At 39.7% G+C, this 18296-nt stretch overlaps 2 protein-coding genes across 2 annotated transcripts; one reads left to right on the plus strand and one right to left on the minus strand.

The window, feature by feature from the left end:
• The first annotated feature begins 5626 nt into the window (after nt 1-5626).
• Nucleotides 5627-6956, plus strand: LOC103701659 (U-box domain-containing protein 4-like). Its single transcript, XM_008783808.4, has one exon. It carries the CDS (start codon nt 5706-5708, stop codon nt 6693-6695), a length of 990 nt encoding a protein of 329 aa, XP_008782030.1. The 5' UTR covers nt 5627-5705; the 3' UTR covers nt 6696-6956.
• Nucleotides 6957-11311: 4355 nt separating this feature from the next.
• On the minus strand, nt 11312-13615 carry LOC103701660 (trihelix transcription factor ASIL1-like). Its single transcript, XM_008783809.3, has 2 exons — nt 12707-13615; nt 11312-11998 (listed from the first exon to the last, which is right to left on the minus strand). The coding sequence occupies exons 1-2, from the start codon at nt 13211-13213 to the stop codon at nt 11618-11620; spliced, it is 888 nt and encodes a 295-aa protein (XP_008782031.1). The 5' UTR covers nt 13214-13615; the 3' UTR covers nt 11312-11617.
• Nucleotides 13616-18296: the final 4681 nt, after the last annotated feature.

Genomic DNA, 18296 nt, shown 5'->3' on the forward strand with positions numbered 1-18296 from the left:
TAGTTAAAACAACAATTTATAGAACCTTGATCCATATTCGACCAGATCCGAGATCAGATTAAGATCCTTACCAACCCACGGGTCCACCCTTGTGGTCCTATTTGATCCATTTTAAATCAAATCAAAAATTTGTCGCATGCCTAACTAAATGGAAAAATTCTTCAGCCATACTTTACCTAAATGGGATGGGGACATGAGAAAGTTCTGCAATCCTAATTCCGTGGATGTTGATATTTCGAGGAAAGTTCTTAGATTTTATTTTTTTTTTATCATGCATTCTTGGTTTCAAACATGAGTATGTCAGCATAGAACTTAAATTTTCTTATGAATGAATATGATTTTGATTTAAAAGGTAGGAGAGGAGAAGGGTTAAATTAAAATACCTAATCTTGTATATTCAACATGTATTGGCATCTAAAATTATAAATCTCTAAATAAAGAAGGAAGAGAAGTAGAAAAATAGATATATTAATAAAAGAAATAACCAAAAACTCTAATTTCTAATTCTCTTTACATATTGGCCAAAGGCAATCCAACTAATGGAAGATGAGATTTTTTTAAGAAGACGAGATTTTTTTTTTAATAACCATGCATCTCTTATAGTCCAACAGATCAATTTATATAGCACAATAGTTGTCCGCCTATGTTTGTATATGCCGCTAGCAATTCTCCATCCATGCCTAGACGGCTTGTGTCATTCAAGTATTAAACACATCCTTCTACCAACAAAAAATTTTTACGATATGAAATAAGTATTAACATACGTGCTTTGGATTGATTAATAATGCAAGTTAAATACCATTTTGCTTGGATAGTATCTCCCTTTGCCACTTAGGCAAGGGAGTGGGGGTTCGATCTTAATTAGACTTATCCTTCAAGGATATATTGAGTGTAGGATAGAAAAGATGGTAATTAGTTTCTTACAATCTCCGAAAAAGATACGAGTCATCATCAATATGTTAGGAAGTAGGTTTATGGTTGTGTCCATATGTCAAAACTTTAGTGGATTGATGTATGCTAAACTTGACCTAATCTAAAGGGCATTAATTGTTAAGTTTTGACAACTATAAGTTGCATAGAACATGTCCAGACTTGATTTTTTTTTTTTTAAGGAGGAAGGAAAAAAAAGTCAGCAACATCAAGTACCAAATCAGAAACATCTGGGCTTGACCTTGGCGAGCCTTCACATCACAAAGCCTAGGAAAATTGTGCCTAATTTATATAGAAATCAATCTAGTATTTAGAAATAAAATTGTACCCAAGTGGCCTTGTATTTCTTAATATATTACATGATTCAAAACATTGTGCCGAGGTGGTAGCATCTTCAAATGCCATCTCTGATCATCTAGAATGCTCATTCAAAAACCTATTGGGCCTGCCTAATCAACAATTAGTGAGAGAGTTCATCTATGATAATGGAACGAATAAGAAGATCACATGAGCCTTAATGTTATTATTTGTTAAACCTAATAGCACAAGTCACCCTAATTTTTCTAAATTCTAAAATAAATATATACATACTTTAATATTCAACTCCCATCTAGGTGTTCCACTAATATGAACAAAAAATTAGAGAGACAGAAAGTAAAAACTTGGATTTGTCAATACCAGGATAAAATAAACTTTAGCTACTAATCTTGTGTACTCATTGGCCAAAGTCTATTATCTGATGTCATATCGTTGGAAGGCAAGTAGCAAAATTTGTACTTATACATCACTTAATGATGTTTGTTATCTATACTATTTTTTTAAAAAAGATGATAGTTTTGAAATTTGAAAATATTCTTTTTCACTTTCTATTCTAATATTACTTTCTCACTTTTCTTAAATATTATATTGGTTGTCCATATGAGCTTATATATATATATATATATCAAATTGATATGCCGCCCAACTGCCCTTATGGTGCCCTACCCTCCCACCTCTACACACTATATGCATATATTTTTTAATTTTAATACTTTAAATATATTATTTATTTATTTATTTATTAGATTTATATATTTTAATGTTATATCATATTTTATGTTCACGTTTTTTTTGATTGTTTTGTGTATTTTTAAATTGATCAAATTTCATTCTTATGCTAAGTACACCATTGCTTTATTTTATTTTCCATAATATTTTCTTTTTAATTTATTTTATTTCTCATATATTATGTTTTATTTTTATTTATTATTTATTATTTACTATATAAATATATTAGTTAGTGTTTATGTTGCATTTTAGCTAATGATGGTGTTCGAAGGACAAGTGTGGGATAATGATGAAACGTCTCGAGCCAAGCACCCTAAATTATGGTGTCTAACTTGAAAGCTAAAGTCTTACCACCATATAAAAAAAATGAGTTGAGCAACTTGGAGATGGCTCAACATGAGATTTGTCATTTCATAAGTTGAGTGAAGAGTGTGTGAGCTTGGAAAAGTTTAAATATTAAGGATAGGCCAATTGAAGACCAACTTTGGCAAGTTTGAAGTCGATCAAGTATGATAATATATGCAAACCCCATCAATTTGGCGGATGGTATGATATCTTGCAATTACTAGAGCATGAATACTGGAGGGAACAGTTATCAAAACTATTAGAAGAGTAGAGGTTAGACCAATCCTCTATCATATTAAGTATAAATAAAAAGATATAAGTTGAGAAAGGAGGATATGCCGCAAATGAAATAGCTTATTGTTATTTTTATCATTATCTTTAATTTGTCCTTGCATTATCTTTAATTTTCTTTCTTTAGTTACCTAGTTCCACTCTAATTTATTTTGAGCTGTAGCATAAAATCATCGCTTTGGTTACATCCTACTTACTCCTCTTTCAGATAGACAGCGTTACCATAATAAAAGTTTTTGAAGTCAAGACACTATAACCCATGCCACCAGTCTTTTACTTTATCTTTTTCCGGCTATTCAACATTGATGGTACATTTGTGCGCTTGCACAAGCCTACCAGAAAAATGCTCGTGCCAGAGAGTTTCTCGGTCGACAGTTAGTAACCTTATATTTTTAAAAATATTATATTATTTTTTATTCTATTTGCATTTATATCATATCATATTTTTATTAAATTATTTGTATATAATTTATATTATTTTTATTTTAATCAATTTTAATATCTTTTTTTACTTATTTATTTCAATTTTATAAATGATCTTATTTTACATTGCCATGGAGTTTCTTTTTTTTCATTTCATTTCTAATTGCATATTATAAATTTTATTTTATTTTATTTAATCACATTTTTATACTTATTATTTACACTTTTCACTATTTATATATATTTAAAACATTGTAACTATATTATTATAATTATTTTGTTTCAGTCATTATTATATTTGCTAAAGGTGCATTGCACCTGGTTAAATACTTATAATTATAACAGTGATCGTTAACAACCACCACCACCGGGTCAATAGCAAGTAATCATCTTCCGTTTCGAAAATTAAAAGCCTACATTTAATGACTCGCACAGAAGTAGATTTACAATTGCGTGAGGGTGTCCGTCTAATTTGACCTAATCTAAAGATAAATATATTCTTGATGACCGCCCAATCTAACTTGAACCAAAGATGAGTAATTTTTCGAAGACAGCATCCGCACAACAAGTTCAAACTCGAGAGCAATTCCACCTAGGCTTGCACCACATGGTGAACCTAAAGGCTAAAGATCATCGAGCATAAAAAAGACAACAATAATAATATCCTATCGAGCAGCCGGTTTCCGCAATAGGGAGCAGAGCAGGTAGATCTTCGAAACACCATTTTTTTTTTGCTTAATAAATTATCTCATTTTGAAGCATAGAAATATAATTAAGTGGAGCCCAGAAGGCATTCAAAATGTTGAACTTTGACTAAATTCTAATCTAAATTCTAAAATGTTCCTTCCATTAATCAATAGGCGTGTCACGAGATGCTTCTTTTTCGTCTACAGTTATAATTCGTGGAAAGCGTAACAAGGAAGATTAGAACGAAGTAACCAGGTATTGCCGGTTGAGCTGATCTGTCAAAAAGTGCCGACGTTGGCGACCGAAATTTTTTTCAAAGGCGATGCTCGTGCCGGTCACCAAGTCAAACCTACGTACAAGGGCGTGTTCCCATCAGAGCTCTGACATTCTCGCAAAAATTACTATCGTACATATCACCAAACCCACCTTCCTCTTCTGCCCTATATCGACTCATCACCCTACTCATTGACCATAAATGTGTGTATATATTAATATTTATATTGCAAATTGAATTATGGATAATTTTTCTCTGCATCTGTTGCATTTTTGATGGTGAGATAATTTTCTTAATTAATATCATAAATTAACAAATATTCGTTAATATTTTTTATTATTATATCTTATAAAAATTTATAGCATCACATATAACGGCCACATTTCATAAAAAGAGTAATTCTAATATCTTATTACATTTCCTTTCCATTTTATACAAGAACTTGGAGTGTGTAATCAAATACATGCACCTATCATCTTCTTGCATCAACGAGCGCATGCCATTATATATATATATATATATATATATATATATATATATATATATATATATATATATATATATATATATATATATATATATATATATATATATATATATATATATATATATATATATATATTGTTGTGGTTCAAACTTGGCCCCAGGGTGACGATGCCGGTGAAGCCGAAGGAGCCGCCGATGCTTGAAAAGGGAAGTGGATCTGCATAAAGCCTCACCAGTGTTTCCGGTGAGGACCCTCCGACGATCAAGTTAGAGTGGGATCAAGTTGGTCCAGCCAAAGTCCCTTAGAAATTACCTGACCGAGCTATTTATAGCCTTGGTGGAGTTGCCCAGGTGGCGGAGGTACTGTCGACCCTCATCATGAGGGGGCGTAGCTCTGAGCCGGATAGCGCGCAGCTCAGGCTGGCTGGTGACGTGCGGTACAGCCTATTCTTGAGAACGGTAAAGTGTTGACAGTCACAGCAGGGTATAGCCGAAGTAGTTAAGGTGCCGTCTGACTGCTGTTGGCCGGTTATAGAGATATGATACGGTAGTGTGGTGAAGTACGACCACGTAGGGGGGCGTAGGCCCGCACATGGGTGTGGTCGTTAGCGAGGCCGAGCTCGTTAAGTAGTCGCGACATGCGTTTGACGAAGTCGGTTTGGCAGGTGCTGGGAGTAGCTCAACTTCTCGAATTCCGAGATGTACTCGGTGGAGCGCCCTGAGCTCGAGGATCGAAGCGTATCGCTGGAGTCGGCGCCCTAAGCTTGTCGGGGTGGATCGACGATTATCTGGAAGTACCCGGGTTTGGTCAGGGGAGTCAGCGAATGTCTAGAGTTGGTGGAGCTTTCGGCAAAGTTCCGAGGACGAGCTGACCTTAGGCTGAAGCGAAGATTTAGCTAACTATCATTGGCGTTTACTGGGCTGCCTTTTAGTTGTGGGCTGGACGATTCTTTTTTTTCCTCTATCATATATAATTTATATTTTTTGTCAAGTAAATTTGGCAAGCTTATAGCGGTAAAAACGTCCACTAAATTAAATGGGATTCTTTTCCCACTGGTATTTTCTTCCGAACATCAAGGCACCGCGGGCCCCACATGCAATCATACACACGTGCCAAGTTGTCGTCCTGTCTAGTCCCAAAAGACCGGTCCTCCTCCCCGGTTGGATTAATACGCCCGGCCTTCGTCCTTTGTCCGTATAGCCTTCGTTTCCAAAGGGAGCGATGGAGGTCAAGCTCCGCACGGCCAGATCGCTGGTGAAGCGGCTGAATTCGGCGCCGGACGGCGACTCGGCAGCCGAGGCCATCGCCGAGATCCGCCTCATCACAAAGCACGACCCGGAGATCCGCTTCCCCCTTTCTGACTCCGGCGCCGTCCCCCTCCTCGCCGCCTATCTCCTCCCCGGCGGCTACTCCGCGGTCTCCCAGGAGAACGCCGCGGCGGCGCTTCTTAACATCTCCATCTCCGCCCGCGAGGCCCTCATGTCCACCCCGGGCCTCCTCGACGCCCTCGCCGCCGCCCTGAGCCTCCCCTCCAGCTCCGCCGCCGCCGCCCAGCACGCCGCCGCCACCGTCTACAGCCTCCTCTCCGTCGACGCCTACCGCCCCATCATCGGATCCAAGCGCCCCCTCGTCGCCTCCCTCATCGCCCTCCTCCGTTCCCCCAACCCCCCCACGCGCACCATCAAGGACGCGCTGAAAGCCCTCTTCGGTATCGCCCTCTACCCTCTCAACCGCCCGGCGATGGTCGATCTCGGCGCCGTCCCGGCGCTCTTCTCCCTTGTCGTCAAGGACGGCCGGACCGGCGTCGTCGAGGACACCACGGCGGTTATAGCCCAGGTGGCGGGGTGCTACGAGAGCGTCGACGCCTTCCGGAAGGTGGCCGGGGTTAGGGTTCTGGTGGATCTGGTGGACGTCGGCACGGGAGCGAGCGTGCGGGCGAGGGAGAACGCGGCGGCGGCGCTGCTGAACCTGGTGATGAGCGGCGGAGAGAAGGCGGAGGCGGACGTGTGGGAGATCGAGACGGCGGAGGCCGCCATCCGGGAGCTTGCCGGCGGCGACGCCAGCGCCAGGGCGAAGAGCAAGGCCGAGTCGCTGCTTAGGGTTTTGGAGAGCAGTCGAAGGGGACAACTCCACCGATTGGCCGATTTCGACACCAATTCTTCGCCGTCGCCCCTTTCTTCTTCCTCCGCCACTACCACGGTTAATAATTAGATCAGTTTTTTTTTTTTTTTTAGAGATTTAGACTCTGGTGATTAATTAATTTCCATTCTTTTGGGGGTCTAATTACTTGTTTATAAAATGTGGCAATGGGCTTGTACTAGTTTTAATTTAAGGTTTTATAGGACTTGCTAATCTTCCATCCGATGGAGAAAATCTGTAAATAGATACATTGAGACGATATGTAGGTTAGAAGCAATTCATGTAATTTTTGCTTTTATTTCTTTGATTAGATAAGTTGCGAATAGTTTATCACTTTATGCGTGTCCCGTTTGCATTCATAGCTAATCTTAGTTACATGATGATCTCAGTCAACATCGAAAGGTGGAAAAATTTTAAAAAATTAGAGATGATATTTTATAAAGGTTATATTAAAATCTCTTCAAATATAATAATTCTGATATTAGCAATTATAACTGATATCAATTTTAGAACTTATCAATGAAAAATTTATTTAAATTTTATGGGCTGATGGTTTGGAATTTATTGCATTTGTTTCATCGAGATGAAAACTTTCATTCTGGTAAGTGTAGTGGCTTGGCTTTTTCTCTATCTTGTGGGGGGAACTACTTGGATCCTTCCGATCTTTCTTAAGCTTGTATTACAACTGGTTTCTTGTGCTTGTCTTTGTACCTTGTCTAGGGAATTAATTGTATTATAAAGAGGCACGTGAGAGGACCTTTTTCAATTTGATACTAATCAAGAAAACGAAAATTAATGGTGGATGATATCATTCACCGGCCAGGCCATGGATCTGCCTTGGCCTAGGATTGGATGCCTCTGTTTCTTTGACATCCTTGTCCTATGAGAGGAGGACTGACCGGGGCTAACAAGCTTATATCGTTTTTTTTTTGTTTTTGCTATAACAGATGACTCGTACAATTTTAGTACATCTAAAAGAGTCAAAATGAGGCTAACAAGTTCATATCGCATTATTTTTGCTACAACAAATGACTTATACAATTTTAATATGAATACATCTAAAATAAATTAAAATATAACAAGTTATAGTACGCTCTATGCAGTTTTCTCTCACCAGTCTTCTGAAATGATTAGCCACATAAGAAGGACTCTAGTTCACGGCTCCTTTAGCTTCCCTATATATGTCATCCTTTAATTTGTCGATGTTTGACTATGATACAATGCATGAACTATGGAGTTCAAGGTTGTTTAGAGAGAGAGAGAGAGAGAGAGAGAGAGAGAGAGAGAGAGAGAGAGGAAACTCCTACCATCTATGATATCTCTGCCATTCCTTCTAATGCTTTTCTAAATTGAGTAAAGAATAGGAATAATATGAAGATGTTCAATATAGCTTATCATTGTATTATCTCTTGACAAAAGCAGTAGTGGAGGAAAGAGCCAGAGGTTATGTAGAGTAGAAAATTTAGGGATCATGGATTCCTAGTCCCAAGTTATGGGGCAGAAAAGCAATTCAAATTGATAATTTGTAAATGTAAGATCGAGTGACCTGCTGCTTCTTTGATAAGGTAGTGATTTGATGTGATGAACTCATGGAAGGTTGAGGTGGCAATTCATGGTAGTAGGCTAAGATTCTTTCCTTCTTTCTTTTCTTCTTTCTTAAGCAAATGGAGTGGGGAAGTAGTGACGATCCTTGGCACTCTAATTTTCATATATCATTTGTACTAGCCTTATGAAAAAGTCAAGATGATCCTGTCAGAACTTTTCCTGTTCGACTTCTTTTGTAATTTATATAAATTAGTGGGGCCAAAAATGCTTGAATCCACCAAGAATTCCGAAAGTAATTGTGATATGAATACATATTTTATGCAATTGGACTTTTAATGCTATGACTGCTATATCAATGTGCAAGCATCTTTACATATGATCTAGTCTAGTTGATGTCGACCTATTTAGGTTTATTTCAATAATTAGTCAAGTTGCATTAGGGTCAAATAGTTTTTTTGTGATCTAAACTTATATGGAAATCAAATCTAAAATTTAGACCTAGTTAATCCAACGGGTCAAGTGAATAGGATCACTGGTGTTTTTAATTGTTGGTAAGACATTGGAGTGATCCATCTCATTTCTTACCTTATTAAAAGAGAATTGGTCAGCTAAAGTTTCTTTGCATGGTGTAATAGACTCGTAACCCAACAATATAAGTTGTTAGGAGGACTCGCCCAGGCTAATAAACCCTCATGCCACCTTTTTAATTAGTTAATGTGGGATTATGACAATCGCTTTCATCCAATCTTGTGACACCCTTGTCATGGTTAGCTTCTACTCGAGAGAAGAGGGGTTACTTATGGCCCGAGTCCTACTCAACTCTACTGGATCCTTCTCAATTCCGATATCTCTTAATGAGTAGCCCATATGACTAATAATGGTGGTGAATCATATTGGACCTGGCTCTGATACGACTTGTCATGGACTTATAACTCAAAAGCTTAAATTTCATTCGAAAAAGCTTTTAGAAAGTCAGAAAGTACTTTTTGATCTTCCAAAAATACTTTTAGATGGTATAGTGGTAAAAAATCTAGAAGCTATTTTGGCTTTCTAGAAAGCTAAAATGCTCTATTTGAAACTCCATTTTGGAGCTTGTTCCTAAAATTAGTGAAATTTTCATGGTAACCAAAATGCCGATGAACAGGTACCATAAAACTATTATGCTATATAATAATATATTCATATGTAACAATAATAATTATAATGGATATTAGTTATATCATATTATTATATTATATTGTATTATATTTTATCATATTATATTATATTATATTATATTTCAATAATATATTATATTATTTACACCATAATATAATATTATGCTATTTAATACTATTTTAATATGTAATAATATATTATTATATTATAATGTATCACATCTTATCATATTATATTTTTATACTATACTATATAATATAATATAATATAATATTGTCTTATATTATAATATTATATTATATTATGTTACATTATGATAATATAATACTATGGAACAATATATGACTACACTATATTATATTATATTATAGCACATCATATTATGTTATATTATTATGCTATAGTATATAATATTAAATTATGCTATATTATATCATATTATATTATATTTTAATAATATTATAATATATAATAATATTTTAATATGTAATAATATGTAATATTATGTTGTATTATACTTTACTATATAATACTATTCTTTATTGTTATTTGATCATACCAAAAGTACTTTCTCACTTTGGTCACCAAACGTATGTTAAAATTCTAAAGTATTTTAGAAATATAGTTACTAAACAACAAACAACTTTTAATTACTTCCCAAAATCTATACTTCCAAAAGCTTCAAAAACTCTACTATTGACAACAATTCCAAATAGAGCCTAAAAGTTGTTGAGAGGAGGATCGCTCTAGGCTCATAAATCCATATGGCACCTCTTTTATTAGTAATTCAAGAATACTATTGTACAAGAATCCTGCACTTTTTCAAGAAAACTTTCCTCCAACCCCTTTCAATTCTCGAGGAAGATTCCACACTGTCATCACTCCCAATCAGGAGGTTTGCAATCTGCAATTGAGTATCGGCAATGATTTTGATACAGTTTACATGAGTAATAAGCCAACTATTTTACATGAGTATAGGAAACTATCCTGAGGCCAGCAAAAGGTGGCAGGAATTGACATGAGTAATAAGCCAACTCTTTGGACCGAAAGTTTTCACGATGAGTTGGAGGATTTGGCTAGATTAGGCATCAGGGTTCCACATCTAAAATAGGCATGCAGGAGTCCAAGGTGGTCAAAAAGAAGAGGGGTAATTTAGCCAGGAATTTCTTTTGCATCTTGAGATTCCTTCATGATCCTATGTAACCTAACTTGCACAAAGAATGAGAAGAATATGGAGCGCCTTTTTGGATGTTTGATAGCTTATGCTTGTGATATCTCCTTTGGAAAGCAGGTTTTATGGAGGAGATAGATAAAGAGAAACTTGAGGGATCATGGGATTGGCAGTCCTACAGAATAGGATGTACTGCATTCTTGAAAATAAGGGACAGTGAATTCTAAACCTTGTTCAATCTGTCAAAGTTTTTCATCGCCATCATCATCATCTTTCTTTCTTAGAGTTTTTCCTGTGTGAGAATAAGACATACATCGATTAGACACCTGGGTGTTAAAAAAAGACTGAAATGTTATCCTTCAGATTACATAAAGAGAATTGAACGACTACCTGCCTACGTTGATGATGTAGTGATTTTTCCATGGCAAATTTATGGAAGGTTGAAGTAGTAATTCATAGTAGTAGATCATATATGTATTTTTTAATAAATAGCAAATGAAGAGGAGAAGTTGAAATGATCCTTTTTAGTCAAAATTTTCATATCTCATTTTGTCTTATGAGAAGTTGTAATGATCCTGTCAAAACCTTGTCTATTTGATTTCCTTCACCTCATATATAATTTAGTGGGGCCAAAACAATCTGCAGTCCAACAAGAATTACTGAAGTGTTTGAAAATTGTCTTATAAACACATAAATATGCAATTAGACTTTGTAGTTCTATGACTACTATATCTGCAAGACGTCTCGAGTCTCTTTAGCTGCGATCCAGTCTTGTTGATATCGAGCTATAACTTCTACAATTAACCAAGTTGGATGAAGGTCAAATACACTGTTTTTTTCAATCCAAATTCAACAGTATATAGGAATGAAATCTAGGAAATAGATTCAGTCACATATGTCAAGTGGATGAGACTCTTGCTTTTCAATGTTGTGGTTGGTTACATGTGAGAGCGATTCGACTTGGTTCTTTCCTTCTTAAAAGCTTCTTGACATGCGCAGTTGCTAAATACTGACATGCTGATGATTCAGACACATTTGAGCTTGCATTGCTAGAATGCATATTATAGTTTCAGGAACAATATTATAGAAGAATATAACCTCTCTTATGGGAATTTTTCAGCTAACCCCTCCCAATTCTCAAGGAAGAATCAACAGTATCATCATACCCGACCAAGAGCTTTGCAATCTTCAGTTGAGTGTTGGCAATGATCTCAGTTCGCTTCAAGTCCATCTCTCCTTTCTTTGCCTCTGCTTGAGCCCGCATCCTCTCCACCTCCCTCATAGCATCCATCCTTGCTTGCTCCACCCTCAATGCCACCTCGGCAAGCCATGGAATGCTTTCCATCACCTCCCAACCTTCTTCCTCTTCCCTCTCCCTCCTTCTCCTCTTATTCTTTAATTTTTGTTCTTCATTACAAGGATCATACGGTTGCATGTTGCAAAGACCCTCCTTGTGAAGCTCATTAATATGCTCCTTGCCTTTGGTTTCTTCACACTCACCCTGACACAAATAGAGGAGATATTATATTGGACCATGCACCAATGAATGATCAGGAGCTCTCTCTCTCTCTCTCTCTGTCGAATTAGGAGAATATAGGCTATCAAAAAAAGAAGAAGGAGAATCCTACTTTCTGAGCTTTGGAAAATGCAAAATTAATTGGGCAGGGTATCTTTGCTCCTAATTGGTAATCTTTCTCCATAGCCAAAGCAAGAAAGAAAGAAAGAAAAAAGCTTGATGCTATGCTCTCTCTTTTTTGGGTTAGAAAACAAGGTATGCTATGTTTAAACTACGTTTTTGGATTCCTCAAACTAGTTTCTGTGGCATACTCAAGGAAGGTTGGTCTTGGACAAACAAGAGAACAGGTCATCCTAGGCTTCTCATTTGCGAGCCAACCTCAATTGCAATTACCAATCTAATTCTTTAGTTAATGTTGACGTTGGTTCAGATGCAACAAAATTTGATGCTACGTATCTATTTTAGTAGTTCTCTCCAAAAACATATTCATGTTTTTTTTTTGGTTTTCGTAACAAACCTCTAATTTTTTTTGTCCATGCGCGACAAAAGTTACATGAAGTGCATTCTACTCTGGCTAAATTAATTGGACCGTGCCAAAATAGTAGTTGATCCTCAAAGAAAATCCTATTGAGTAGTTCCATATTGGGATAATAGAAAAATAGAAGTATCATTATCATGATCCTATGAACGCACCTGCCTTGCCCCAGCTCTCCCTTTGGGCTCCGGCGAGTGCGATGACGGAGTTGGTCTCTCCGGCGGCCGGTCGACCATCACCAGAGCCGTGGTCGGGGCCCGGCACCGGACCAGACGGTCGAGCCGCGGGAAGAGCGGCCACCTAGACCCGCCCCCGGCGGCCGACTCGGACCGGAACCGCTTCTTCATGGACTCCACCTTGTTCTTGCACTGCGTCGGCGTCTTGGCCGGCCGGGTCGAGCCTGCCCGCGCCGAGACTTGCCGTGCCACATTGTCCCAGTCCTGGCCTTTGAGCTTGGCCCGGTTCCGGAGCACCCATTTGGCCTCGTACGCGTCCAAGAGACTCGCCACCGCCCCCTCGCTCCACTCGTCGCTCTTCGACCGGTCGGGACCCGGTCGAACCAGCCTCACTCGCCCCTCCTCCTCCTCCTCGGAACCATCACCTCCTATGGCAAGAAGGGATGGATCGGTATCATTAGTATCAACTTCTCGTACTTGGTCTTCCATCTCTCTCCATTAATTCTATCCCCCTCTCTCCGTTGAGCTTTGGGAACTTTACAGAGAGGGGGAGCGAGATGGGGAGGGAGAAGGAAAGGAGGAGGGTGGGACGTCAGATGGTGTCATCACTGGTATCTGGCTTTCACTTTTGGGTATTTGTTTATGGGTGTAAAATATTCGGCTAAGCTTCGAGGGGGTTCGTTGGGTCCTGAGGGTGAGAGGGTGACTTTTGGCCGTTAGCGTGGAAACGAGGCCACTTTGCCGACCTCCACCAGCACCAACCACCGTGAGGATTAGAGGTTCCATCACCTGTTTGCTGTCACCCACTGAACGGCTGCACGTACGTAGCTGCCCCCCTGAAAGCTTGGGAGGAAGCTCTACTGTTAGCGTCCATTAATTTAGTAGTGCTTATAACAAGTGGTTGCACTCTGAATACTCTTGCTACATGCATCCATTCTGCTCTTCCATGTAATGCAAACTCTCTGGTGCCTCTTTTTGTGTTCTGTTGTTCCTGAGACAGGCTTTAGGTTTTCTGGAGCATATAAATGGTGTGTGGTGTACATACATACTGTTGCTGGAAATTGGACCCGGGGGCCGCCGTGAAGCCGTGGAAGGAGGAGCTCCGCTGCTGCAGGAGGCGGACGGCGGTGCGCCGGCTGGCTGCGTCCTCCGCCGCGGGGGGTGTGCAAGTCCTGCAAGGAAAACCGGTGGCCGGGCTCTCCGGCGCCGGCCCTCCGATGCCTAAGTCAGAGGGGGCAAGTATGTGGAGAGAGCGGGGAAGAGAGTATATGGAGAAGACAGCAAGAACATTTGGATAAGATAAAGAAGACGAAGAGGATGATGTCCTCAATTGTATCTGCGTTTTCCGGGGGGTTCAGTCCCGGGGATCTGTTTCCGTTTTCGTTCCCCTCCCTCCCTTTTCCCTCCAGGTTTCCTTTTATAGGAGGATTTTTGTTACCTGGGAGGTGACAGGAGGTTTGTCCTGTTTTGTAATAATTGGGCACGATTTGGCCCATTAATGGCGTAATGGAGAACGGGACCGGATCAGACCGGAATCAGGGAGTTGTCACGGTCGATCGGACCTGTTGGAGTGGTTGAACCGCCGGCTGTGGTGGGCCTGGGGTCCGTGGATGGTAAGTGCATTTATTACCGAATGAACCGGCGGTCAGGGAGAGCCATACGTTCTGATGGTTCAGTGATCCGGAGATCGTCTTGGGCCGTGTTCATTAAATGACTAAGTGCATCGGAGACTTGAGAGAGTCTCGTGCATTAATGGCAGGTCGTGCCGAATACCTGCGAAGATCTTATGCCTTGATGGCTTGGAGATAGTGGCAGGTTATAGTGGAGTTGTCAGGTCCCTTAGAGGGTTAGGTGGAAATTGGATATTTGGCTAAGGCATGGGCTCGGCCTGCTGTGCTCGGCCTTCTGGTCTCGGCTCTCTGGTCTCGGCTCTCTGGTCTCGGCCTTCTGGTCTCGGCTTTCTGGTCTCGGCTCTCTGGTCTCGGCCTTCTGGTCTCGGCCTTCTGGTCTCGGCCTTCTGGTCTCGGCTCTCTGGTCACGGCCTTCTGGTCTCGGCCTTCTGGTCTCGGCTCTCTGGTCTCGGCCTTCTGGTCTCGGCCTTCTGGTCTCGGCTCTCTGGTCTCGGCTCTCTTCCCCGCTCTCTCCACATACTTGCCTCCTCTGACTTAGGCATCGGAGGGCCGGCGCCGGGGAGCCCGACCACCGGTTTTCCTTGCAGGACTTGCACACCCCCCGCGGCGGAGGACGCAGCCAGCCGGCGCACCGCCGTCTGCCTCCTGCAGCAGCGGAGCTCCTCCTTCCACGGCTTCACGGCGGCCCCCGGGTCCAATTTCCAGCAACAGATGGCGCTAGAGGAAGGGCCCCGGCCACGCACAGACCTTCCCGCTGGGGGGGCTGTGTTGTGGGATGGGGTTCCCAGTTTAGTCCCACATCGGATAATCAGCGGAAAGGTCTGTGCCTTAAATGGGGGGTGCAAACACCTCTTCTCACCGAGGGCCCTTTTGTAGGACAAAACCGTGAGGGTAGGGGTAGTACCTCCGCGGACCCCCGCGCCGGCAGGGCTCGGGACTGTCATTGGGCCACGGCCCTGGGCGACCTCCCGCAGACCCGAAGCGGCAATCCCAGAGCGGACAATACCTCGGGGAGGACGCGGATGCTTTCCCTGCTCGTCCGGTGTGCGGGCTGGTGTCGGGGTTCCGACCCCACATCACATACATACATACATACATACATACATACATACATACATATATATATATATATATATATATATATATATATATATATAGAACTTTAATTGTAATAAATTTTCTCCGTTAAAGCTTTGACGTTCTTGTTAGGTTAAGGGTTCAAATCCATTCAAATCTAATTGTAAGCACCAAGATTGGCTTTAACATTCTTGTCAGGCTAAGAGTCCAAATCTATTCAAATTTAATCATAAGCACTAAGATTAGTTTAAACGTCTTCGTCAGGCTAAGAGTTCAAATCTATTCAAATTTAATCATAAGCACCAAGATCGGCTCGTGGTCATCCTCCATGATCCCATGCTGGGGTGTCCTCTAGTCCACATAGGCTACGGATTGAGTTCGTTCTGATACCATTTGTAACAACCCAAGACCTTATCCATAATGGCTAGCTGGAAGGTATTTTTTTTGAGCTTTGTAGTCTTGCATGTATAAGTACCCAAGATCATCTCGGTGAATAATCGATGTGGGACTAAACACACGCCCGCATGGATTCTTACGCAAGAACTTTATAAATCAAAATATAATTTACTTTTTTGTAATCTAATATTCTTCTGAGTGCAAGAGCTGAGCTAAGGGACGCAAACCACTAGGTCAAACCTTTTAGTTGAATGTTAAAATTTTTTCAGGGGTATTAATATAAAAGGGTAATATAATTATTTTATATTTGAAACAAATACTTGTTAACACTGTCAGCGACAAAGCTAACAAGAGGGATATTGCTACAAAAATATGATGAGTTTAGAAGTTATACGGTGTAAATAGTGATTTTGCAGCAGTAATATGCACTATCATATATTGCAATGGTACATGTAACAAAAATCCCAAAAAAAGGAAAAAAAATCTAGAGTATTAGAGGCTTGGTGCATCTTTTTATGGCACAAATAACGAAATTTTGCCAACTTCAATATTGGAAAGGCTTCAACTAGGAGGAGACATCTCCACGGACTTGACTAGGCTTATATTGGCCGGGCCACGAATTGCGAAAGCAACTCTTATGGATGGAGTAGGGAATCTTTGGTCCCCATCTTTTCGATTTTTTTTGGTAAATACTTACACACGTCCCCAACTTTCATTGATACCTCATATATGTTAATGTTGATAGTGCTTTCCTCCCTCCTCCCTCTCTCTCTTTTGAAATGTGTTGATATTTTTTTTCTCATACATTAAAAGTTATTTAGTGATTAAGGTTTTAATCGTTAAATAGGCACTATATAGAAGGGCCACATAAAGCACATGAAGCCACTATACAAGTAAAGATTCTCTATATATGGTGCATGTTTTGTATCGCCATGTTTGAGATCCATTATGATCGTTTCTATTTCTGAGATGCATCACAGTCATCCATTTTCAAGATGGATGATATGATGGCTATGTAGGGCTGTACAACACTACGCGGTGCAAAACATGTACTGTAGAGGTTTTAAACTCGCCACTATACACCATACGGACCATGAACAAAATAGTGATGCACGCCTCTTCCCATAAAATTTGGGTTTTGCATGTCTACTCTTGCATTGGATATGGTGTGCATACAACCAAGACATTAAGCATAATGAATTGAATTGGATAAATACGAGCGAGCAACCGAGAGCCTGACTTGTGCAATGGCTATATCAAAGAGCGCAATTACACTTAATTATATCAATGTCGGAAGTATATGGTGACCAGTCATATAAATATATAACAAAGAAACCCTCCTTCTTGGTCATTAGAATGTTGGGTCCAGCCAAACGAGAGAGAGAAAGAGAGAAAGTTGAGGCAGATCAAATAATGCTTCAATAACAAAATATATCTCATATTGTTTTTTTTTTATTTTAATGTTCTGAACGAATGATTTCTCTTTCTTTGGTTTGACCAGGTACTTCGAATTGTTTTTTATTTGGATATGAGTTCGATGATGACAACGAGTCTCACCTAAGATTGATTGGGGACAATGATTTTGTGGAGCAAGCTACGTGTTTTATACGGCTGCATGGAAGGAATTCCATGCAAACAATGCTCTCTTATAGGAGCTCACCAGCTATTTATGATAGTGAAACAGATTACTATGTGACTGCCGATACCACGCTTATTTCTTAGTTCTATCGTGAAGAAAGTGAAAACCTGTCTCAATCTACCACTGCTTTCAACATCACCACTGGTGTCTTCTTTAATCATCTTATCTATTGTGGCCAACCACAGTAGGATGTTTATATGGTCTAGGGCAAGTAGCTAGGTAAGGCTAGCTGTGAATAAAATAAGTTTATGGAAAGCTTTGCAAGTTGAAATGACCTTGCTTAGACAACAAACTAAGATATGTTTACATGATCATAGTAAGGTTTCTACAAAGTAGGAAGAGATTAGAAAACCCAAAATTGAGATGAAATTAACGAAGAGCATCTAAACATGAGGAGGATTCAAATCCTTTGTACATGACATATACAAGTTCAACTTATTTTTTTGTTCTAGTAATATATAGTTATGGCCCTTTTTTCCCTTCCCGTTTAACGATATATTGGTTTTGCTCTATTGATATTGACCTTCAGCTTTATATAATTTCATTTAGATCCATTGAGGTCCTTCCTGCTGTTCGATTTATATAATATTGGATTACTTGTCGGATAAATATTCAAAAAAGAATTATATGATTAGGTTTTGCAAATTCAACCAATTATTACTTTAATATTTTTAGAATTAAGAAACAAAAGAATTGGACCAAGACTTAGGTGTGCAAATCACTACATTAGATTTTGCCTCCTTACATGTAGGCCATGCGGCAACTCATAATCCCAAGATACAATAGGTCCTTCATAAATAATTGCTTCTCTACGTGGACATGCAAAAGA

This window comes from Phoenix dactylifera, chromosome 13 (genome assembly GCF_009389715.1).
Source record: "Phoenix dactylifera cultivar Barhee BC4 chromosome 13, palm_55x_up_171113_PBpolish2nd_filt_p, whole genome shotgun sequence".
NCBI lineage: Eukaryota > Viridiplantae > Streptophyta > Magnoliopsida > Arecales > Arecaceae > Phoenix > Phoenix dactylifera.